Source organism: Callospermophilus lateralis, chromosome 9, assembly GCF_048772815.1.
Source record: "Callospermophilus lateralis isolate mCalLat2 chromosome 9, mCalLat2.hap1, whole genome shotgun sequence".
Taxonomy (NCBI): Eukaryota; Metazoa; Chordata; class Mammalia; order Rodentia; family Sciuridae; genus Callospermophilus; species Callospermophilus lateralis.
This window is the reverse complement of record NC_135313.1, coordinates 71,384,397-71,403,102: the sequence shown is the minus strand read 5'-3', so window position 1 is coordinate 71,403,102 and position 18,706 is coordinate 71,384,397. Positions and strand designations below refer to the sequence as shown.

The following is an 18,706-nucleotide window of genomic DNA, read 5'->3' as shown; positions in this document are numbered from 1 at the left end:
GGACACATTTTTAAGATAATGTGGTGGGATTTTCATGAAAACTGAAAGAGGACTTGTATCTATATACAGTTATCTCAAAGTAAATAAGTCTGTATACTATCCCAGACCCGTTTAGAGACCAAGGTCAGATGTAATGGAAAGGTGCTCTGGTCAATAGTTAACAAACTAACCAAAAAGATAAGGATGCCAAAGCTTCAAAGGGAGCCTATCTTCTTGAGGAAGTGATATTCTAAGAACTGGACTATAGTATAAAAGGCTGTGTTAGGGAGGTTATTTTTTAATTAGTAAGAGAGTAAAATTCTAAGGGAAGAACTCATCAACAATTTCAGAAGAAACATAAGTTTTAAGGAACGACATTATCCTTACTTGGAGCTGAATAATTATCATTAGACCTATAATTTAAAAGCAAATCACACTCTTTCTCTTTCCTGATATCCATATAATACACAGTATGGCTTCCATTTTACCTGCTTCCAGTAGATCCATGAGACCTGACAGGAATACATATAATGGGTAAGTAATTTTTATTTTCTACTTATTTTGATCAGAGGGATGTTCCTATTAAATGCTCAGATGATGAATTATACTAATTATAATTATATAACTATAAATATATAATTATGTAAATTATACAAATATATAATTATATTCATTTCTTAAGTTTAGGCAATATATAGTTGGAATACAGTTCATAATACAAATCTAAATAAAAACAATGTAAATGTTCCTCACAGTGACATTTTCATTCCTTGGTTCTTGGTTGTGAGGAGGGAGCACTGGTTCATTAAGAAGTGGGGTAACAGTGAGGAATGCTAGGAGGAGGATGCAAAACAACAGAACTCGAAAAGTTGCCTTGGAAAATTTAGGTCTAGATGGACAGAGAAACGCAGGTCATAAATGAAAAATATAAGTACATGCTGTCATAGGCAGTCACTGCGCTCAAAAACTTTCCCATGGGGCACCTTGGTTTTGAAACCAGGCAGTGGCTTTGACTTGGGGATACTGCAGTTATGTTTCTAAGACTCACGAAGACACTTAAAGGAGGCATTTTGGAGGGAGAGCAAGAACTGCTAATCAAATTAGACTTTTGCAATAACTTTCTCACTCCTACTCCATAGACAGATTCTATAACCTCAGCCATCACAGTGGTAGGAAGAGTAGATGCTTCCTCCTGTTGCCAAGATTTGGGGTGTCCATATATACCCACATATGATTCATGGACTGATGATGCTTTGATTGAACCTGGGGTGTTTTACCACTGAGCTACATCCCCAGCCCTTTCTATTTTTTGAGGCAGGTTGCTTGGGGCTTCTCACTTGTGATCCTCCTTTCTCAGCCATCTGACTTGCTAGGATTATAGGCTTATGGCACAGGGCCCAGCTCATGTATGAATATTAGAAGGTAATTCTAAATCATCATATCTTCTCTTTTACCTGAAATTTTCATTATAATGTTTTTCTTACCCATGCAAAAGCCATAGCCTTATGAATACCAGAATAAACTAGGTAGACATAAAAAAGGAGAGAGAAGGGTGGGGAGGGAGGGAGAAAAAGAAAGAGAAAGTGGGGAGGAAGAAGTTACAGAAAATATTCATGTGTGAACGAATTCTAAGTTCTGCCTAGAATTCACTACAGAGTTCAGCCTTTAATTCCAGGACCATGGGCTGGATCTGAGAAATAATTAAAGGGGCCTCCCTGTGCCTAAGGGTGATTTAACTGTGTGGCAGCACATTATGAAGTGATTTCATGTGCTTTGTGATGGACTTTACATAGAATTCACCTCTAAAATACCATGGATGTTATTCATCTCAAGGGTAGACATAAATCTGCCAAAGCTGCCTGCAAATTTAGCACCAATTTCTGCCCCAGGTTAACAGAACATAATAGAGCATTAATCTTCATGAGGCTTAAGGAATTTTTGCAAGTTCCCTCTGATTTGCTGAGAGTTGTGTGCAATGTTTTGCCATCATGTCGGCATTTCAGAAAACAATCTACTTAGCCCAAACAGCTCCTCCTGCCATCTTTATTTCCTCAGGGAAGCCACGGAGAGAGAGAAAAGGAAAAATTAGGAAGATGAAGGTAACAGAAAATGGAAAATTTCTTCCCAGCTAGCATTTTTCTTTGGTGAACAATATTTAATACTGACCATGCTGTGTGCTTGCCATGGTTTGCTAGTTTCATGTGTTATGACAGCAACAACCAAAAATAAGAAAAGAAAAGAAAAAAAAATGAAGAGGAAATAGTACATGTAAGTGTACTTAGTAACAATTATATATTCTAAAGTATTCCAAAGCCAGATTTATACTGGGTTGAATTTGACATGAAATCCCAAACAACTCTTTCTTTTAAAAATGTTTTAAAATTTATTTTTAATTAACAAATAAATAATAATTATATAAAGTTATGGAGTTCAATGTGAAGTTTAAAAAGGTTTTTCTTTTGAAGTTGTAGATGGACAGACTGCCTTTATTTTATTTATGTTTTATATGGTGCTGAGGATCGAACCTAGTGCCTCACACATGCTAGGCAAACACACCACTGAGCCACAACCCCAGCCCCCGTAAAGTTTTGATTTGTATATTGTAGAAAAACTCAAATTGTATATTGTAGTTAACATATTCACCAACTTTGCCGTTGAATGCTAAAAATATATTTTAAAAGCAATTTTAATATATACATTATTATGAGCTCTGATTACCATGCAGTTCAGTAGATTACTAAAACTTATTACACCATTCTGAAACTTTGTTCCCATGGATCAATATTTTTCCTTTTATCATCCTCCTCCCTACCCTCCAGTCTCTGGTAACCATCGTTTCCTCTCTGTTTCTATGAGTTAAAAATTTTTAGATTCCACATGTAAGAGAGATCAGATAGTATTTGTTTTCCTGTGTCTGTCCTCCATTTTCATCCATGTTGTCACTTATGACAGAATTCCCTTCTTCTTAAAGGCTGACTAGTCTTTGAGGGTACGTGTGTATATACTATATTTTCTTTATCCATGCATCCACCAAAGAACACTTAGGAAGATTCTCTAATTTGGTGGTTGTGAATAATGCTGAAATGAATATGAGTATACAGGTATCTCTTTGATATATTAAATTCATTTCCTTTAGACATACACTCAGTAGTGTGATTGCTGGATCATATGGTAGTTCTATTTTTTTTTTTTTTTTGAGGCACCCCTCCCATACTGTTTTCCACAATGACTATACTAATTTACATTCCCACCAACAGTGTGTAAGGGTACCCTTTCCTCCACATCCTTTCCAAAACTTGTTATCTTTGCTCTTTTGGAAGATAGCCAGAATTCTAACAGGTGTGAAGCAATATCTTGTTGTGACTTGACTTTGTATTTCCCTGATGATTAGTGGTTTGTTGGCCATTTGTATCTCTTTGGTAAATGTCTCCTGATGTCCAGGTTTATTGGGGGTCCCAGAAAAGTTTCCAGAGTCTCACCCAGGTTCACCTGGTCCACCTCTTGACTTTTAACTGATAGTACTGAAACTCTGTGGATCACCTCCAAGAGAGGATGGTTTGGTGCTCAGAGTTAGGAATTTTTAGGAAATTGTGTCCCCCTTGGTTTTGCCTCAATATTCTGCTCCCTTAACTTGTTTGAGTAGCTCTCAGCAAGCTTTCTTGTGAGGGTCTTGATGTTTTAGTGGCCAGGATGATTGGAGATTGTTCATGCTACCTATAAGGTGTGACATCATCTTGAAACAGTAGTTTTTCTCAGGAGGAGGTGATTATGGCTGGGGAGGCTTTAACATAGCAAACCTCCATCTTCTAGGTGATTTCTGTTAGATAGGCTCCCTGTGGTTTTCAGTCCTCCACTGTCCTTTCCCTGCTCAGCCATTCATGGCTGACTGGCTACCTAACAAAATCAGAAGTGTTTCTACACACTAAAGATCTATCTGAAAAAAATAGAGGAAAATTATCCTATTTATGATTCTATCAAAACAAATAAAATAATTAGGAATAAATTTAACCAGGATGTGAAAGATCTGTACACTGAAAACAATATCAAAGAAAGAACTTGAAGAAGAAACAAATACATGGAAGATATCCCACGTTTGTGGGTTGGAAGAATTAATAGTGTTGAAATGTCCATACTACCCAAAGTAATCTACAGATTCAGTGTGATTCCTATCAAATTTTCAATGTCATTTTTCACTGAAATATAACCAACCATCCTAAAATTCACCTGTAATCAGAAGACACCAAATAGTCAACAAGTCTTTCCTTTTTTTTTGCTGATAGAGTGATTGATCATCTTAGAAGTGCTTTTCCATGAGCAAATGGAACAATAACAAAAAATATCTTCCATAGGACTCCCCCACTCTTGCCTCACCTGCCACCATATTTTTTGATTGAGGAGTTATTACTGTTAGGAAGAACTTGACATAGCAACACTATTTTGAAACATATTCTCCATCTTGGAACAAGGGTCCTCTGACTCAGCCTGACCTAAACCCCAAACAACATTATAAGAAAGGAAATTGTTTTCTGGGGACTGAAATTATGAAAAACACCTGGTTCCTTATGAAGGTCACACCACAAGGACCCTTTTCTAACAGCCCTTAGTAATTGCCCTATATCTACTCCAGGCCCATTCTCCACTGGGTCCCCCTCCATGGGTTTGTCCCAAATAAACCTGTGTTACTGTTGAGCTGCCTTCCCTTTCTATTCCCTTCATTTGGTTCTTTTCTTACAATTAAATGTTGGGACCAATCATCAAAGAAACTAAAAGAATATCTAAATGAATGAACAAGAGCATTATACTTAGTATAAGAGAATATCATTAATAACTGTGCTGGCTTGAAAATTTCTTCTTGAAAAAGGAAATATGGAGTAGGTCATGTATCTTTTAAAACACAAAAGCCCAGTTCTCTTTGATCAACGGAGTCAAAGATTCTAGAGATGGTGTTCAGATGTCAGTATTCCTTGAAGTTGTCCCAGTGATTCTGAAAAGTAGCTAGAATTTAGAAGCACTAGGGTAGATGAATGCGAGTAATGATTTGTAGATTCATCTGGGAATCCAAAAGAAAATCTCTAGATCATGAAAATAGTTTTGGCGGAGTGAAATAGAAAGTATAGTGGAATTTGGAAGAGAAAGTGGATGGCAGAGTTTCTCAAGTTTTAATGTGCATGTGAATAACTAGAGTTTGTTAAAATGCAGATTTTGATTGAGTAGGTCTAGGGTGGAATCTGAGCTTTTACGTTTCTCACATGCTGCCCCTCTGCTTTGTAGAACACACTTGCCATGAGGAGGGACTGGGTAAATGGGTTTTTTTTGTTGTTGTTGTTGCCTCTTAGAAGAAAAGAGGTGTCCTGCTTTGAGATTACAGGTTTGTCCTGAAGTAGTATAGCAATATCTTGGAATACTTCATTTTTCAAACAAGGATTGACCCAGTAACTACTTAGGAATCTGTTACTTCTAACTTCTTGAGGAGAAAATTAATAGTATTTTGTTTCACTTCCTGAACAGTTAAATTTAAATTAATAAATAGGATTTGTTGAGACTTGGGGTTAAAGAGAGACATATAACATCACTTGTATCAAGGAATTTAGAATCTTTCTGGGAAGATAAAAAATTAACTATTACAACATGAAATGTTATCTAACAGCATTAGAATAAGCAAAAGCTTTAATAGCACATCAAGGGAATAAAATACTGTTGATTGGGGAGGGAAGATACTTGGAAAAGCCTTCATGGAAGATATGATATTTCAATTGGAGTTTGAAGAATTATCAGTAATTTTTTAGTTGGACACAATACCTTTATTTCACTTATTTATTTTTATGTGGTGCTGAGGATGGAACCCAGGGTCTTGCACATGCAAGGTGAGCGCTGCTCTACCACTGAGCCACAACCCCAGCCCCTGATTAATATTTTGATAAGTGAAAAATGGAAGGGAAGGGAATAGGATGTTTCAGGAAGCAAGACTTACAGGATGAGTCTATATCCCATCATCTGGCAAGACTTAAAAATACTTTCAGATCATTTAAATTAATTTCACCTTGTGAGCAGTGATTTTTTAAAAAACCTTATTGGTGCTTTTAATGTGCAATCAGGGTAAGCGTCTCTGGAGGTGTGTAAAGTTGTAAGACTTGTTAAGGTATTTTAAAAATATTTGGAGAGAAATGGAAGGGAAAACCAGAGAAGTCTCAGTTAATTCTTGGCAAAATGTCTTGATATTAGGTAGATAATTCATCATGAATAATTAGAGTGGTATGCAATTATTACCCAAATAACCAAAGACTGTGGACAGTGTGCTTTGTAAGTATGAATTAGATTGAATTAAGGTTCTTCCCATAGCAGCAGCTACTGTCTGGCATCCTGTGTTTTTTACCAAACAAAAGAGGAAGGATTAGTGTGATAGGGGAGGGACTTTTGTGTTGGGGACCTGGCCTGAGGATGGCCTTGGTTGGAAAGGAATGGATGTCCTCAGCATGGTCAGTGGGGTCCTCAGCATGGTCAGTGGGGTCCTCAGTGACAGAGATATTCAGGGTTGTCCTGCAGACCAGGAACACAAGCGCCAACAAGGTACTTGTTAGAAATTACGCATACATCCCAAATGTACTGCCATGAATTTCTGAAAGAGGTGATTTTTAGGCATGTTAAATTTTTAGAAGTACTGGTATATGGAGCTGAAATAGGCTACGAGATTCATAGCTTACATACCTAAATATACTCAGACCCAGACATACACAAACTCCATGGAGAGTTGAGAAGGAGGCAAAGAAGGGTGCAGAGGTTAGAGACATAGCAGTAAGGATCAGCCCTCATCAGGGAAGATAGAAAGGTGGCCGTGGGAGCACAGGTTGCTGGCCAATGTGGAATGGGGTAATAATCATACACAGGGAAGAAGCAGGGGACTGGCAGCCACAGCTGGCTAGGAAGGATGGTGTAGGCAAGGCTGAGGCTGGGGTGTCACACTAGGAGTAGTGGAAGTGAATAAGTAGCCACTGAGCCACGCCCAGTAGTGGAATGATTGGTGGACACCAGGCCCTCCAGTATCGGTTCTTCCTGCAATGGTCCTTTTTTTATGGCAAGCTTGCCTTCCCAATGGCTCTTTTGTACCCTCTCCCATACTCTTTTTTTTTTGGGAAAATGCTACTGGACAAATTGAATTTCTACATTGAAATGTTCTTCTTGTCTTACCTTTTGTTTTAAAGTTTCATTTACCTTCTTACAATAGTTTTATATTCTTTTGGGGTTTAAAACTCGGTATTTTACTTTTTCACTCCTATTTCTTCAAGCACTTTAGCCACACTTCTTCTCCTTCATGCTTATCCTGAATATTCTTTTCTCAGTCAACTCTAAGCCCTATTTTTTTTCAGAGTTATGTGCCTAGGCATTCTTTCTTTTACATCCGTGTTCAGTCTCTCCAGGAGCCTATTCATCTCTGCTTCCACCCATCATTCTCTCTTAAATTGTCTAATGGGCAAAATACATTGACCCAAATTAATAACCTCTCATGGGTCAGGCAGCTTAATGCTGCTTGGAGATCAGTAGCTTCTTTCTTAATCCAGAACAAGTTGATGGAGTAGCAACTGGGGATATAGCTCAGTGGTAGGGACCTTGCCTGGCATGCCCAAGGCCCTGGGTTCAATCACCCAGCACCAATGAATAAATAAAATGAAACAGGTTAATGGGGTAAAGAGGGGTGTCTATTCCACATGGCTATTGAGAGACCCATGATTTCCACCTGAGCCAGGCCTGGAAGTAGGGAAGTCACATCCACACACATTTCCTAGGTCAGAACAGTCTGGTAACTTATCTTGGAAACTGAGACTATAATCTAATTTTCTTCTGTTTCCAGAAGGAAAAAGAATTGGGGTTTCACAAATGCATAGCATTCTTTGCTACACTTTTTCTGATAGTTCTCCCTAAAGCTGCTACGTTTTAGGTTCTCAAGGTGAGAGGTTTAAAACTGAAAGCTATGTTCATGCCTATCAGCTGTGTTGCAAATATTTAATTCAGGGCTCACATTAAGCTTACAAAGCAGTAATTTTCACTACCCATTTCATGGATGAGATATTGAAAGGACAAAGATAACTTACCCAAGTTTACACAATTAGTATATTCAAGGTTGAGCTGGTACCGGGACCCAGGCAATCTGATTCCAGAGCCCAGTAGCTTATGTGACATAATTCCCCAGAGAGAAAGAAGACCTAGAGGGTCAGAGTGAATGGAGCAGAGATGATTGTTTCATAATTCACCGGGTGTGTCAACTTCCACAATTATCTCATCATCTGTAAGTCTTGGCTTCTTCATTTGTAAATCTAATTAGTAATTCACTTACCTACAGAGTAGTTATAGGATTAAATGAGTTAACTCATCTCTTATAGGCAGTCTTCATGCCATTGTACAATTTTAACACTAAGTTCTATGCCTGGCACACAGTAAGTGTAAGGCAAATACTAGTCATTGTTATTAATATTATTATACCACATTTTATTATAAAAGAAAGTCTGGGTCCAGCATTTGGGCTAGCAGCAATCTTAGATCTAGTCTGAAATCCTTCTTTCTTTGTGTGCTTTTCTCACCAATTTGTTTTACATCCTCTTTGTATATATGTGCTTTTTTTTCTTACAGAAAAAAAAGAATTAAGAATTCTTACCTGGATTCTATGGATGAAGGCATTCTCTATCACCTGGATTTAGGAACAAAAACACACAATCCACCAGCAATGTGTGGGGATGTAAAGGTAAACATATTTCTAATTCCAGAAAAAATGATTGAGTTTCCTCTGCTAATTTTTGTTGCTTTACCAAAATAAACTTTATCCCCTTAGCTAGAGAAATGTCAGAGGTCCCAATAGGAACCAAATCTGCACTGATTCTCTAAAACAGTTCAGAATGTGAACATCATGAATAATAATTTCCACCCCAATAAGACATAAAGATTTTCAAACCCAATTTAATGAAAACATGACTATTTGGCTGCTCTGGTCTCTGGAGATAAATACAATTTTATTGATAATACTGTTGGGTGTTTTGAATTCATTATGTTTTAAAGGAGTCAGTTCACTTCTTAATGTCTACATTTATTGGTGAACCTCACTAATTCTTATTTTATTAAATTGAAAAGGAACTCACAAAAACTAACAGTACTGTATTACTCCACTTCATGAAAATAATCATTACTCAATATTTTATATTAAGATTTTTATTATTTCATAATAAAGTTTTTCATATACTACTGCCAGAAAAAAATATATTTCTGAAGTATTTGTTTTACCTTATGTATATTTTAATTATAAAGCAATTCATGTTTATTATTTTAAATTAGAAAGTGTAAAAAATGATTTTTAAAAAATATTAAGGTAGTAGGACTGTTCATAGTCCTATTACCTCAATACAGAAACCATCAACCCATTTTCTTTTCTTCCAATGCTTTTTAATGAGTATAGTTGTAATGACATAACCTTGCATCCTACAATTTTTATTTAATTTTGTCATTAATGTTTTCCCTTATTACATTTTCTTTGAAACACGTTGTTCATGGAGGTGAAGTGGCTGTGCCACAAATTACATAACTTCTATATTATTTTCCATTATAAAAAGGATCCAAATGGATATTTTTGTTCCTAAGAATTTTTCACACTTAAGATTGTTTAGAATGAGTCACAGAAATGGTCAAAGGGAATCAACTTTAAAAGAACATTTAATGGTCCACCAGCAGAGAATTTTGTAGCTGTCATCTGATTTGTTTTCCACTCTTTTAGAAGTTAGAGCAATAAAAATAAGAGTTTTCACATCCTCTGTCTCACTAAATCTTCACATTAGCTCTTCGAGACAGGGTTTGCAGTTACTAACTAGCTTTATAGAACAAAGTAATTGAGTGCAGAGGGTTCAGAGGAGGTTAAAGTTAGACTATGGACCAGCTTCTTCTAGGTCCTGCTTCCGGGGTTCTTGCTCATCACACCAGGAGGACTTCTTAAGTTACAGTAAATCAGAGAAGTCCATTCACTGGATCTGGAGGAAGGAGAGTAAGAAGAGGAGGAGGTTGGGTAGCAGAAGAAACAGAGGAGGAGGAGGCGGGAAGGAAAACTGTGAAGAAAGGAAAGAATAAAAGAAGGGAAGGCCCAGAATTACTATGCTTGTTATCAGTAGATGCTAAGTAGCTTCCTCCCTTCATTTCTGCTAGGGAGCAAGATGTGAGCATGTGGGTTGATTTATTGGCAGGGACTTGACCAGCCCTTTCTCCATTCCCCTCTAGACTGCTGTTCCTAGCCTTTGCATGGCCTCTGTTCATCTTCTGCTTCATCTTTTCAATGTACTCTCTTTTCCTATGGTGGTTTCTGATGTTCATGCTTTAAGAGTCACTGATCGAGGCTGCCTTTGGTCCTCCATAGCTGCATTTTACCTGAATTTAAATGTTAGGTTTAAGGTCTGTGCTTCACAATTGTTGTCCCAGGTGCTTATCGAGGGATGACTGATGAATAGAAAGCTCATCATAATTAATAAACTAAGGCACACATCTGTTTAGGAAATTCAAGAGACTTAGGGTATGTTTTTGAGACAGAGTGATCTATATGTACATGCACAGGTTCCGTCTCTGCTCTATCGCTGCTGGAGTGCCTTCTGTGTCTCCAACTCTGCACAGATATACAAATGGTATGCCATCCAGTGCTCACAGCAACCGAGGTAATTATAGTTTCCATCTTACAGATGAAGAAACTGGGGCCCAAGCATCTTTGTAGTGTTATTCCTAATTATATTGATCTGTCTGTAATAGGCACAGCACAGCTGGTGAGTGAAAAGAGCTGGATTAAATCCTAGGTTTCTCTCATAAAAAAGGAATTGTTCTTCCCATACTTTTTAAAGCACTATTCTGTTAGTTTCTAGAAAATCAGTGGGAGACACAGTCTTATTTTAGACATGAAAATAAGGAGACTACCACACATTGACATGCATGTGCTCAGACAGGCAAATGAAGTCTCATCTCTGACACAATCCCAGGCATCAGGCCTTCACTTCTCAAGCTCAGTAGCTGACTGGGTTCTCATCAGTACCTATTCTCATACTGTCACAACTACCATCCAGCCTTACATCTCTCCATCCACCTGATTGATGAACCTTCTATAGATGCTTTTTTGGATAAAATACATGCTCTTTTCAGAATCTGATTTGTCCCTAGTGAGGGCAACTCTACCAATTGGGCCATTTTAACGGATAGGAGGCATGCATGTGCATACGTGTGTGTGTGTGTGTGTGTGTGTGTGTGTGTGTATGCATATGTGTTTGGGGTATATTGAGGAGCAGGAAACAGTTCTAATGATCAAAACTTGCTATTTAACTGAAACCGGAATTTTGAGAAGCAGCAGGTGAAGTCTGATTTATTTCCAAGGATGCTTTTCTCAGGAACTTGCCTTCTACCAGCTATATTCTTATCTTTAAATGAGGACATCCTGAGTTCAATTTCTTAACTCTCTTAGGTCCCAGGGAAGCAATCTTGGCTGAGAATAATCCATCAGTACCTGGAAACTCAGCCTTGTCCTCACAAAGATGATAATAATTATTAATAACATTGTCTTTAAAGGAAAGGAGAACTCTGGGTGTGTAAAGTTTAAACAAAAGACTCTGACAATCACCCTACCTACTTCTTTCCTAACCTCACTATATATATATATGGAGAGAGAGAGAGAGAGAGAGAGAGAGAGAGAGAGAGAGAGAGAGAGAGAATATATAGATATATAGATATATAGATATTTTTTGGTACCAGGGATTGAACTCAGGAGCACTCAACCACTGAGCCACATCCCCAAACCTATTTTGTATTTTATTTAGAGACAGGGTCTCTCTGAGTTACTTAGCACCTTGCTTTTGCTGAGGCTAGCTTTGAACTTGAGATCCTCCTGCCTCAGCCTCCTGAGCCACTGGGATTATAGGTGTGCACCACCGCACCCCACTTTCTTTTCTTTTCTTTTTTTTTTCTGAAGGTTTGCCGGTCTGATAGTCCACAATCTCACCTGGCACAATTAAGCTTACTTCTCACCCACATTATGGTGCTCCTGGCTGTTGGATGGCCTTTCTCAAACTAGTGATTCTGGGACCCAGGCTCCTCCACCCATCTGTTGCTCTGTCATCTTCAAGGGGTGGCTTGAAGCCTCCCTGGGTGTCAACTCCCATCAGGCAGATGTCAGGAGGTGATGTGTAGCATCACCTGTAGGATTTCTATGGGCTGGAGCTGGAAGTGACACTTATCACTTCTATTCATATCCTAGTGCCTGGAACTCAGGCAGCTTCTAATTGGAAAAGAGCCTAAAAAGTTAAAATCAGAAAACAGTTTTGGTGATAGCTTTTTTAGTTTCTACCATACTCCCTGGAAATAAACAATTGAAAAATGTGATGTGGGGAACTTAGAAGTTATTTTTCAAACTTAACATCCAAATATATATTTTATAATGTCTTTGCAAATGTCTTTTATAAAACCACTAATTGGCATCCTTCACTGTAGCCCTAGAAATTTCAAGTAATGTGGTAAATCTTTATTTTATAAGACTCTGAAATATGCATTTTGAAGGGGTTTTATAGCCCTTTGTTAACATACAGAATATATAAACTACATTTATGTACTAGATTAATACAACATGGCAAAATTAAGATAGTGGGGATATTTGAAAGTGGGTTTGTCCTGGCAGTCATCAGGCAAAGTACTTGACATACTTTTGCAATGCCTCTGATTTGCAATGCATTTCTATCTTCTTTGATAAAACCAGGACAAAATCATTTTGTTTATAACATAAATCACTGAAGGTCAATGTTGGTGGTCTTCAGCCACATTTTACTTCTCATTAAAGCAGACAGTCTGAAAATTGTGTCTAGAGGTAATGTTTAGTAAGTCTGATTTAGGAGTAAGTCTTCAAGAACTAAGCTGCTTCTGTCTATGCGTATCATCTTTATGTCTCCAGAAATATTCAGAAATCCCTGTTGATTACAGCAGTATCTACAGTTCAAAGAAGAGCTCAAACCACAAGCTATTCTAACATCTGTTTCAGTTTTATGGTCAATCTGAATAACTGTAATTTACATTCACAGGCACCACACAATGAAGTTATTTTCAAACTACTGTATCTTCTTCTTCTTCTTTTTAAAAAAAAATTTAATGAGTCTTCTTATACTTAGATGTTGAGCCAAGTCTTAACTACCCATACCAACAGAGGACAAAATCCATGAATAATCAATAATAATTGAAAAAAAAAAAACTTAAACACTGGTTTTTATCCTCATGCTACACGGTCCTAATGGCTGACTTCCATTGAAGTTCATTACTAGCTAAAGGCCCCATCTGAAAAACTACTGAGAAGCCACAGAAAAGACAATAAGTATAGATAAGAAACAGAGGGCTTAAATAAAAGGATAATTACATCCTGTAATTGAAAATGAGTGTATGTGGCCCAGGAATTATTGCTAAATGCAAACAGAATACATCATGTAATCAGACCACCCAATAGTTATAGACAGTTGTTTCTACAGGCGGTGCCCACTGCATAACCTCAGTTAGGTACTTCATTAGACAGATCTTCTTTATCCCTGGAATGGATCTCCCCAGCCCTTCTTCAGTTCCTCTGCCCAATGCTGCCCACATCAGTCAGACATCACCAACTGCTTTTTCTTCACTAGAGAACTTGAAATAGCTTCATTTGTACTAAACTCTGCAATACAGAAACAATGAACAAGCTTAAAAGGAGGTCTAGGAAATTATTATATGATAAAAAAAATACTAGTGAGCATTTGTGGAACACTGAGAAGGTGCCTGGATTTGTGCAGTGTCCTTTGCCATATGCAATCCCATTTTATCCTGACAGTCCTGTGAGAGGTACTGTCTTTCCTATTTTGGTGATGGTCTAAAGCACAGAGAGAATACATAGGTGACATTGTCCAAGTTATTTAATCAGTGATGGGCTGTGGTTCAAAACTGGGCTTACCTAACCTTGAAGAGCAGGGCTTTGACCACCATGTTGCTTTCCTTGTGTTCAAGTTTCTCAACACTGCACCACTGAGAGTTCCTGAGTGACCGTGTGCCTGATGACCTCTATGGTTCTCTGCTTTTGCCAGTCCTCTCTATAGCTGACCCTGGTACTGACTCAGTCAGCTGTTCATCCATACCACCAGCAGCAAGCTACTCTGCTTCCCTCTCTGGCATCTACTGCTCCCATCCCTCAGGCTGAAGTATTTCTAACAGGTTATTTCAGAAGTAACTGAAGATTTCTTATTTTTTGGTATTTGGCTTAGAAACAACAAATTTATTTTGCACAGCTCTGGAACCTAAAAATTCAAGATTAAGGTGCTGGCAAATTCAGTATCTAGTGATAGCCCACTTCCTGATTACTAGATGATGCTTTCTCATAATGTTCTATTTTTTTCATTTTTTAAAATTTATTTGTTCCAATCAGTTATACATGACAACAGGATGCTCTTCAATCCATTGTACACAAATGAAGCATAAATTTTCACCTTTCTGGTTGTACACAGAGTAGGGTCACACCATTTATGCAATCATACATGTACCTAGGGTAATTTTGTCTGTTTCATTCCACCATCTTTCCTACCCCCATTCCCACTTCCCTCCTCCCTCCCCTTTGGCCAATCTAAAGTTCTTCCACTCAACCCTCCCCACATTATGAATTAGCATCTACTTATGATTTTGTTAGCATATTTTACTAGATGTGACACCTTCAGTTTCAACACCTACCTAATTGAGAGACTGAAAAGTAAACAAAACAAAAACAGAATCATATCACTAGGGCAGATGAGATACTGCAGTAATTTATAATAAGAAAGCTTATTCCATCATAACTCCTTCTCAATGAGAAGTTGAAAAGTCTTGACATGATTTGTTTAAAGCTTTAAGTTATCATAGTATATTTTATAATAAAGGCTTATGAATGGGGATGTGGAATCAGAAAACAAATGTAAAACTGGTAGTTCTCTTTGCCCTTTTATTACTTGTATTTCATGTCAACAGTACTTACCTAATAAGCATAAATCATGCTAATGTTCGTCACTAGAATGTTTGCATAAACCCAACATGCATGTTGATGTTACTCTAAACAAAAACACCAGGAAATACCTCCTTAAATAATATCAACACTTACTTTAATTTTCTTTAATTTAGTACATAAAACTTTGCATCTGATTGCCTTCTTTACAGGTTAATGACACAAATTAATTCATAAGCATAACCCATGACATCTACACATACTTTTAAGTAAATTAACTAAACAATAAATTTAAAACATTAGAGTTGAAAGAACCCCTGGTTCTTATCCCAGTTACTATGGCAAGTATTTATTTTTATTAACAGTTTGACTGCGTTGGTGGAAGCCCCAACAGGATGAGAGCATTTGCAATGTTTATGCACAAGGAGCTCAGACTGGAGGGAGATGGAGAAGACATTAAAGACATCTGCGCTAGAACAGACAGATATGGCATGTTCAAAACTGGTCCTGTGCTCTCCATCAGCCTGAGTGTGCAGTGGCTGCCTGACACCAGGTCTTCACAGGCTAGAGAACAATGTAGGAACTTTCTGAATGTAGTTCTTTGCCCTCAGCTTTGCAGTATTGCACAATCAGCCAGATGTCCAGGTATAACATTCTCTTCTGCCTTGGAAAAAGTCCTCAGGGCAGAACAGAGCATTTAGTATCACTTCAGTTTATAATTATATTATTAGTTAATGAAGTTAAGGGAGGAAAAAACCCCTCAAAGCACATATTCACCTCCTCTATTTTGTAACTAACTAATACCCTCCCCTCCCCATCGATTTTTTTTCTCCTCTATTCCTTTTCCAGCTTTGCAAATGTTGAGTTTTCAGTGCATAGGAGCCAATTTTCAGGATTGCTAAAGCAGGGCCGCTTCATGCTATAGTAAGTTTGCTGAAAAACTGCTGTTGAATTTCCACCGAGCTCTTGTGATGCTGTCCGCTCATTTAGAATATGTTAACAGATCTGGACAAACACAATGTCCTAAGACAACATGAAAGTGGAATGATTTGAAGTTTTAGGGGATACACAGATCATTTCCCCTAAGTGGCCCATACTTAGGTGGGTGGCTCTACATGGGCACCCAGCCTACTTTTCTCAACTAGTCTCTCCCCATAGAGCTGAGTTCATCACTTAACTGAACATTGAAGTCCTCCTTAGAGGAAAGAAGGCGGTCCAGGGAGTAGAGGGAGAGTTATGCAGAGGTATGTCAGTTCTAAGGAGCTGAATTGTAAACATGTCTGCACCAGGGGACAGTCACATCCATTATCACTCAAAGTACTCGTTGGTGCAGTGTGGGTGATCATGAATGGAAGTCTGGGGTAACAAATAAGTATTTAATGAGAAAGGGGCAGCCAAGTTGATCTTCCCTGTAGGCAATAGTGCCTGAAACCTGCTTCAGGCTCAAATGGCAGAATCCATTCATTTATTCACTTGTTCATTCAATAGACAATCATAGAATATCTGCATTCAAAGAAAGCCAAATATCCTTTAATCTTGGCAAATCTCATCTTGCTAATTTTTGCTGGTCTTTTAGATCAAAACTGTTCTTTTCTGGTACAGTAAATGGGGAAGGACAAAAAAGTAAGGTTTATTTAAAAATGGCAATAAAGCTTCAGAATAAAACATGAAAATAGCAAGAGACGAACCCTGCTTGCCTGTCAAAGAAAAAGATCTGAAATATGTATCGCACCAAGGTCAGCCAATTAGAAATGAGTCTTACTAGGCAGGCAGGGGATTTTCAATAGGGACCCCTTTGAAAATTCCTCCTTTCCAGTAGCTGTTGAGGAGTGTGTGTGTGTGTGTGTGTGTGTGTGTGTGTGTGTGTGTGAGAGAGAGAGAGAGAGAGAGAGAGTGAGAGTACAATTTTAAGAGAAACACATAAGTACATTTGTCATTTTATCACCATGTTGCAAAATAAGTGATAATTATAAACTTACCAAGTGCTGGATTTAGAAGGAAACTAAGAGATCAAACAACAATTTATCTTCATAATTTATTTTTGAGGAAGATGATATTTAGACAATTTATTTATTAGTGACAAAACCTCCAACGTGTTAATCTTGAATATTCAAATTGGTACAGGGTTGATTCCTGATCCATCCTAGGAGGCTTATAAGCATTTTGAAGTTGGGGGCATATTGGGTGGATAACAAAAAATGGTGAACCCAGAGGTTCAAACTTTCCATAGTTTAATATTCTTGATGGTGAGAAGGAAGGAAGTCAGGTGAAAACACCATAGACCTAGCTTCATTGGTTTTCCAAAGTCTTTGTACCTCAGAGTAGAATACATAGAGGAATACATTTGACTCTCTGCTGTTATGTCAGGAATAAAGTAGCCATCAAAATACAACTGTTTCAGTTTCTACAAATTACTAAATGGAAAATCTTTCTGGGGAGTTATTAGAGCACAGTATAACCATCAAGAGCCACTAAATCCTCTACACTGTGTTAACCTTTATTCTAGTGACATTAATTCTACCCCTCTAAATACTGAAGAAAACCAGGGCTTTGGTCATGATCTACTGCAATTTAAGCTCACCCACATGTTCATAATAAGTTTCAGATTCTTAGGTGGGAATTAAATTCACAGCTCTCCCCAGGAACCCCTCAGAACTCAAACAGAATTGTGCCAAGTAAACGAGGCCACATGAGAACCATGAAATGGATTTCCTATTTCACTTACTGTGGTGGAGAAGGGCATGAACCCAAATTATGTTTCTTCTATATTAAGTCAATTGTGCAAAAAGCTCCTTACGTAGGCTTATCAGAAAGCACTCAAGGGGGAGACGAGAAATTACAATGCCTTGACACACCTGTACACCACACCATTTCCCACTTCTGCTCTTGACAAGCAGGACTGAGCTCAGTTTAACTGGCAACAAGATGCCTCTCTCTGATCCTCACAGATGGACACATCCATCAGCATGTCATGTAGGCGTCAGAGATGACTTACATTTTCTTTAGCATTGGCAAAGTCTTAATGATTATGTAAATTTATCTGAGGGCTGTTAACTTGTAATGAAGGAAGAAAATATGTCCTGTTCACGTATCCAATTGTGAGATGTATAACGACTTCCTCTTTTCTTTTAACAGCATGGCATCCCTCCATTTCTATTATGCTTCATGAATTCATCAAATTATTACATCATGCATGGTGCTGTGATGTCATCATTATCAGAATTGGTACATCAGGGGGAATAGGTGAGTTGGATTGATTTTTTACCATTAAAACTGAGAGACTTTTATGTACATTCTCCAATTCATTCAAAATACACCCACATACTCAGATCCCAACAGAAACCCAGGTGGGACAAAAAGTGTCAGGAGACTGGACTTGAGGTAATTGAAGGAAATTTATTGCATTTTTCTTTCTTTCTTTCTTTTTTTTCTCCATGGAAACCTGGAAAGAGAGATCCCATTGTTCACTGCCAAAATGATCTCTGATGTTCATATGGGAAAGAATGGAAGAATAGCTCACAATATGTATTGAGGGTAGAGAGCAAGTTTTGAAACTGGCTCAGAAATTTTCTAAGTGACAGAAATAAGTGTTCTCCATTTAAAAAATTTCAAAGATATGCCTGTTTTATCAGCTAAGTAAGCAGTAGGGAACAATGCATCTGGGATAACATTGTTCCTAAGGTTGCTCATAATTCTTGTGGGATACAAGGATCTGTCTGCATTATACCATCCTGACTATTGCAGTTACTGCTT

At 37.8% G+C, this 18,706-nt stretch overlaps 1 protein-coding gene across 1 annotated transcript in view; it reads left to right on the top strand.

Moving 5' to 3' along the window:
* Window positions 1-451: 451 nt before the first annotated feature.
* Window positions 452-18,706, top strand: part of Upp2 (uridine phosphorylase 2) — a 40,297-nt gene continuing 22,042 nt past the window's right edge. The window contains 4 exon segments of the mRNA XM_077110317.1: window positions 452-513; window positions 8,602-8,713; window positions 15,319-15,481; window positions 18,089-18,200. Coding sequence (XP_076966432.1) covers window positions 452-513; window positions 8,602-8,713; window positions 15,319-15,481; window positions 18,089-18,200 — 449 coding nt within the window.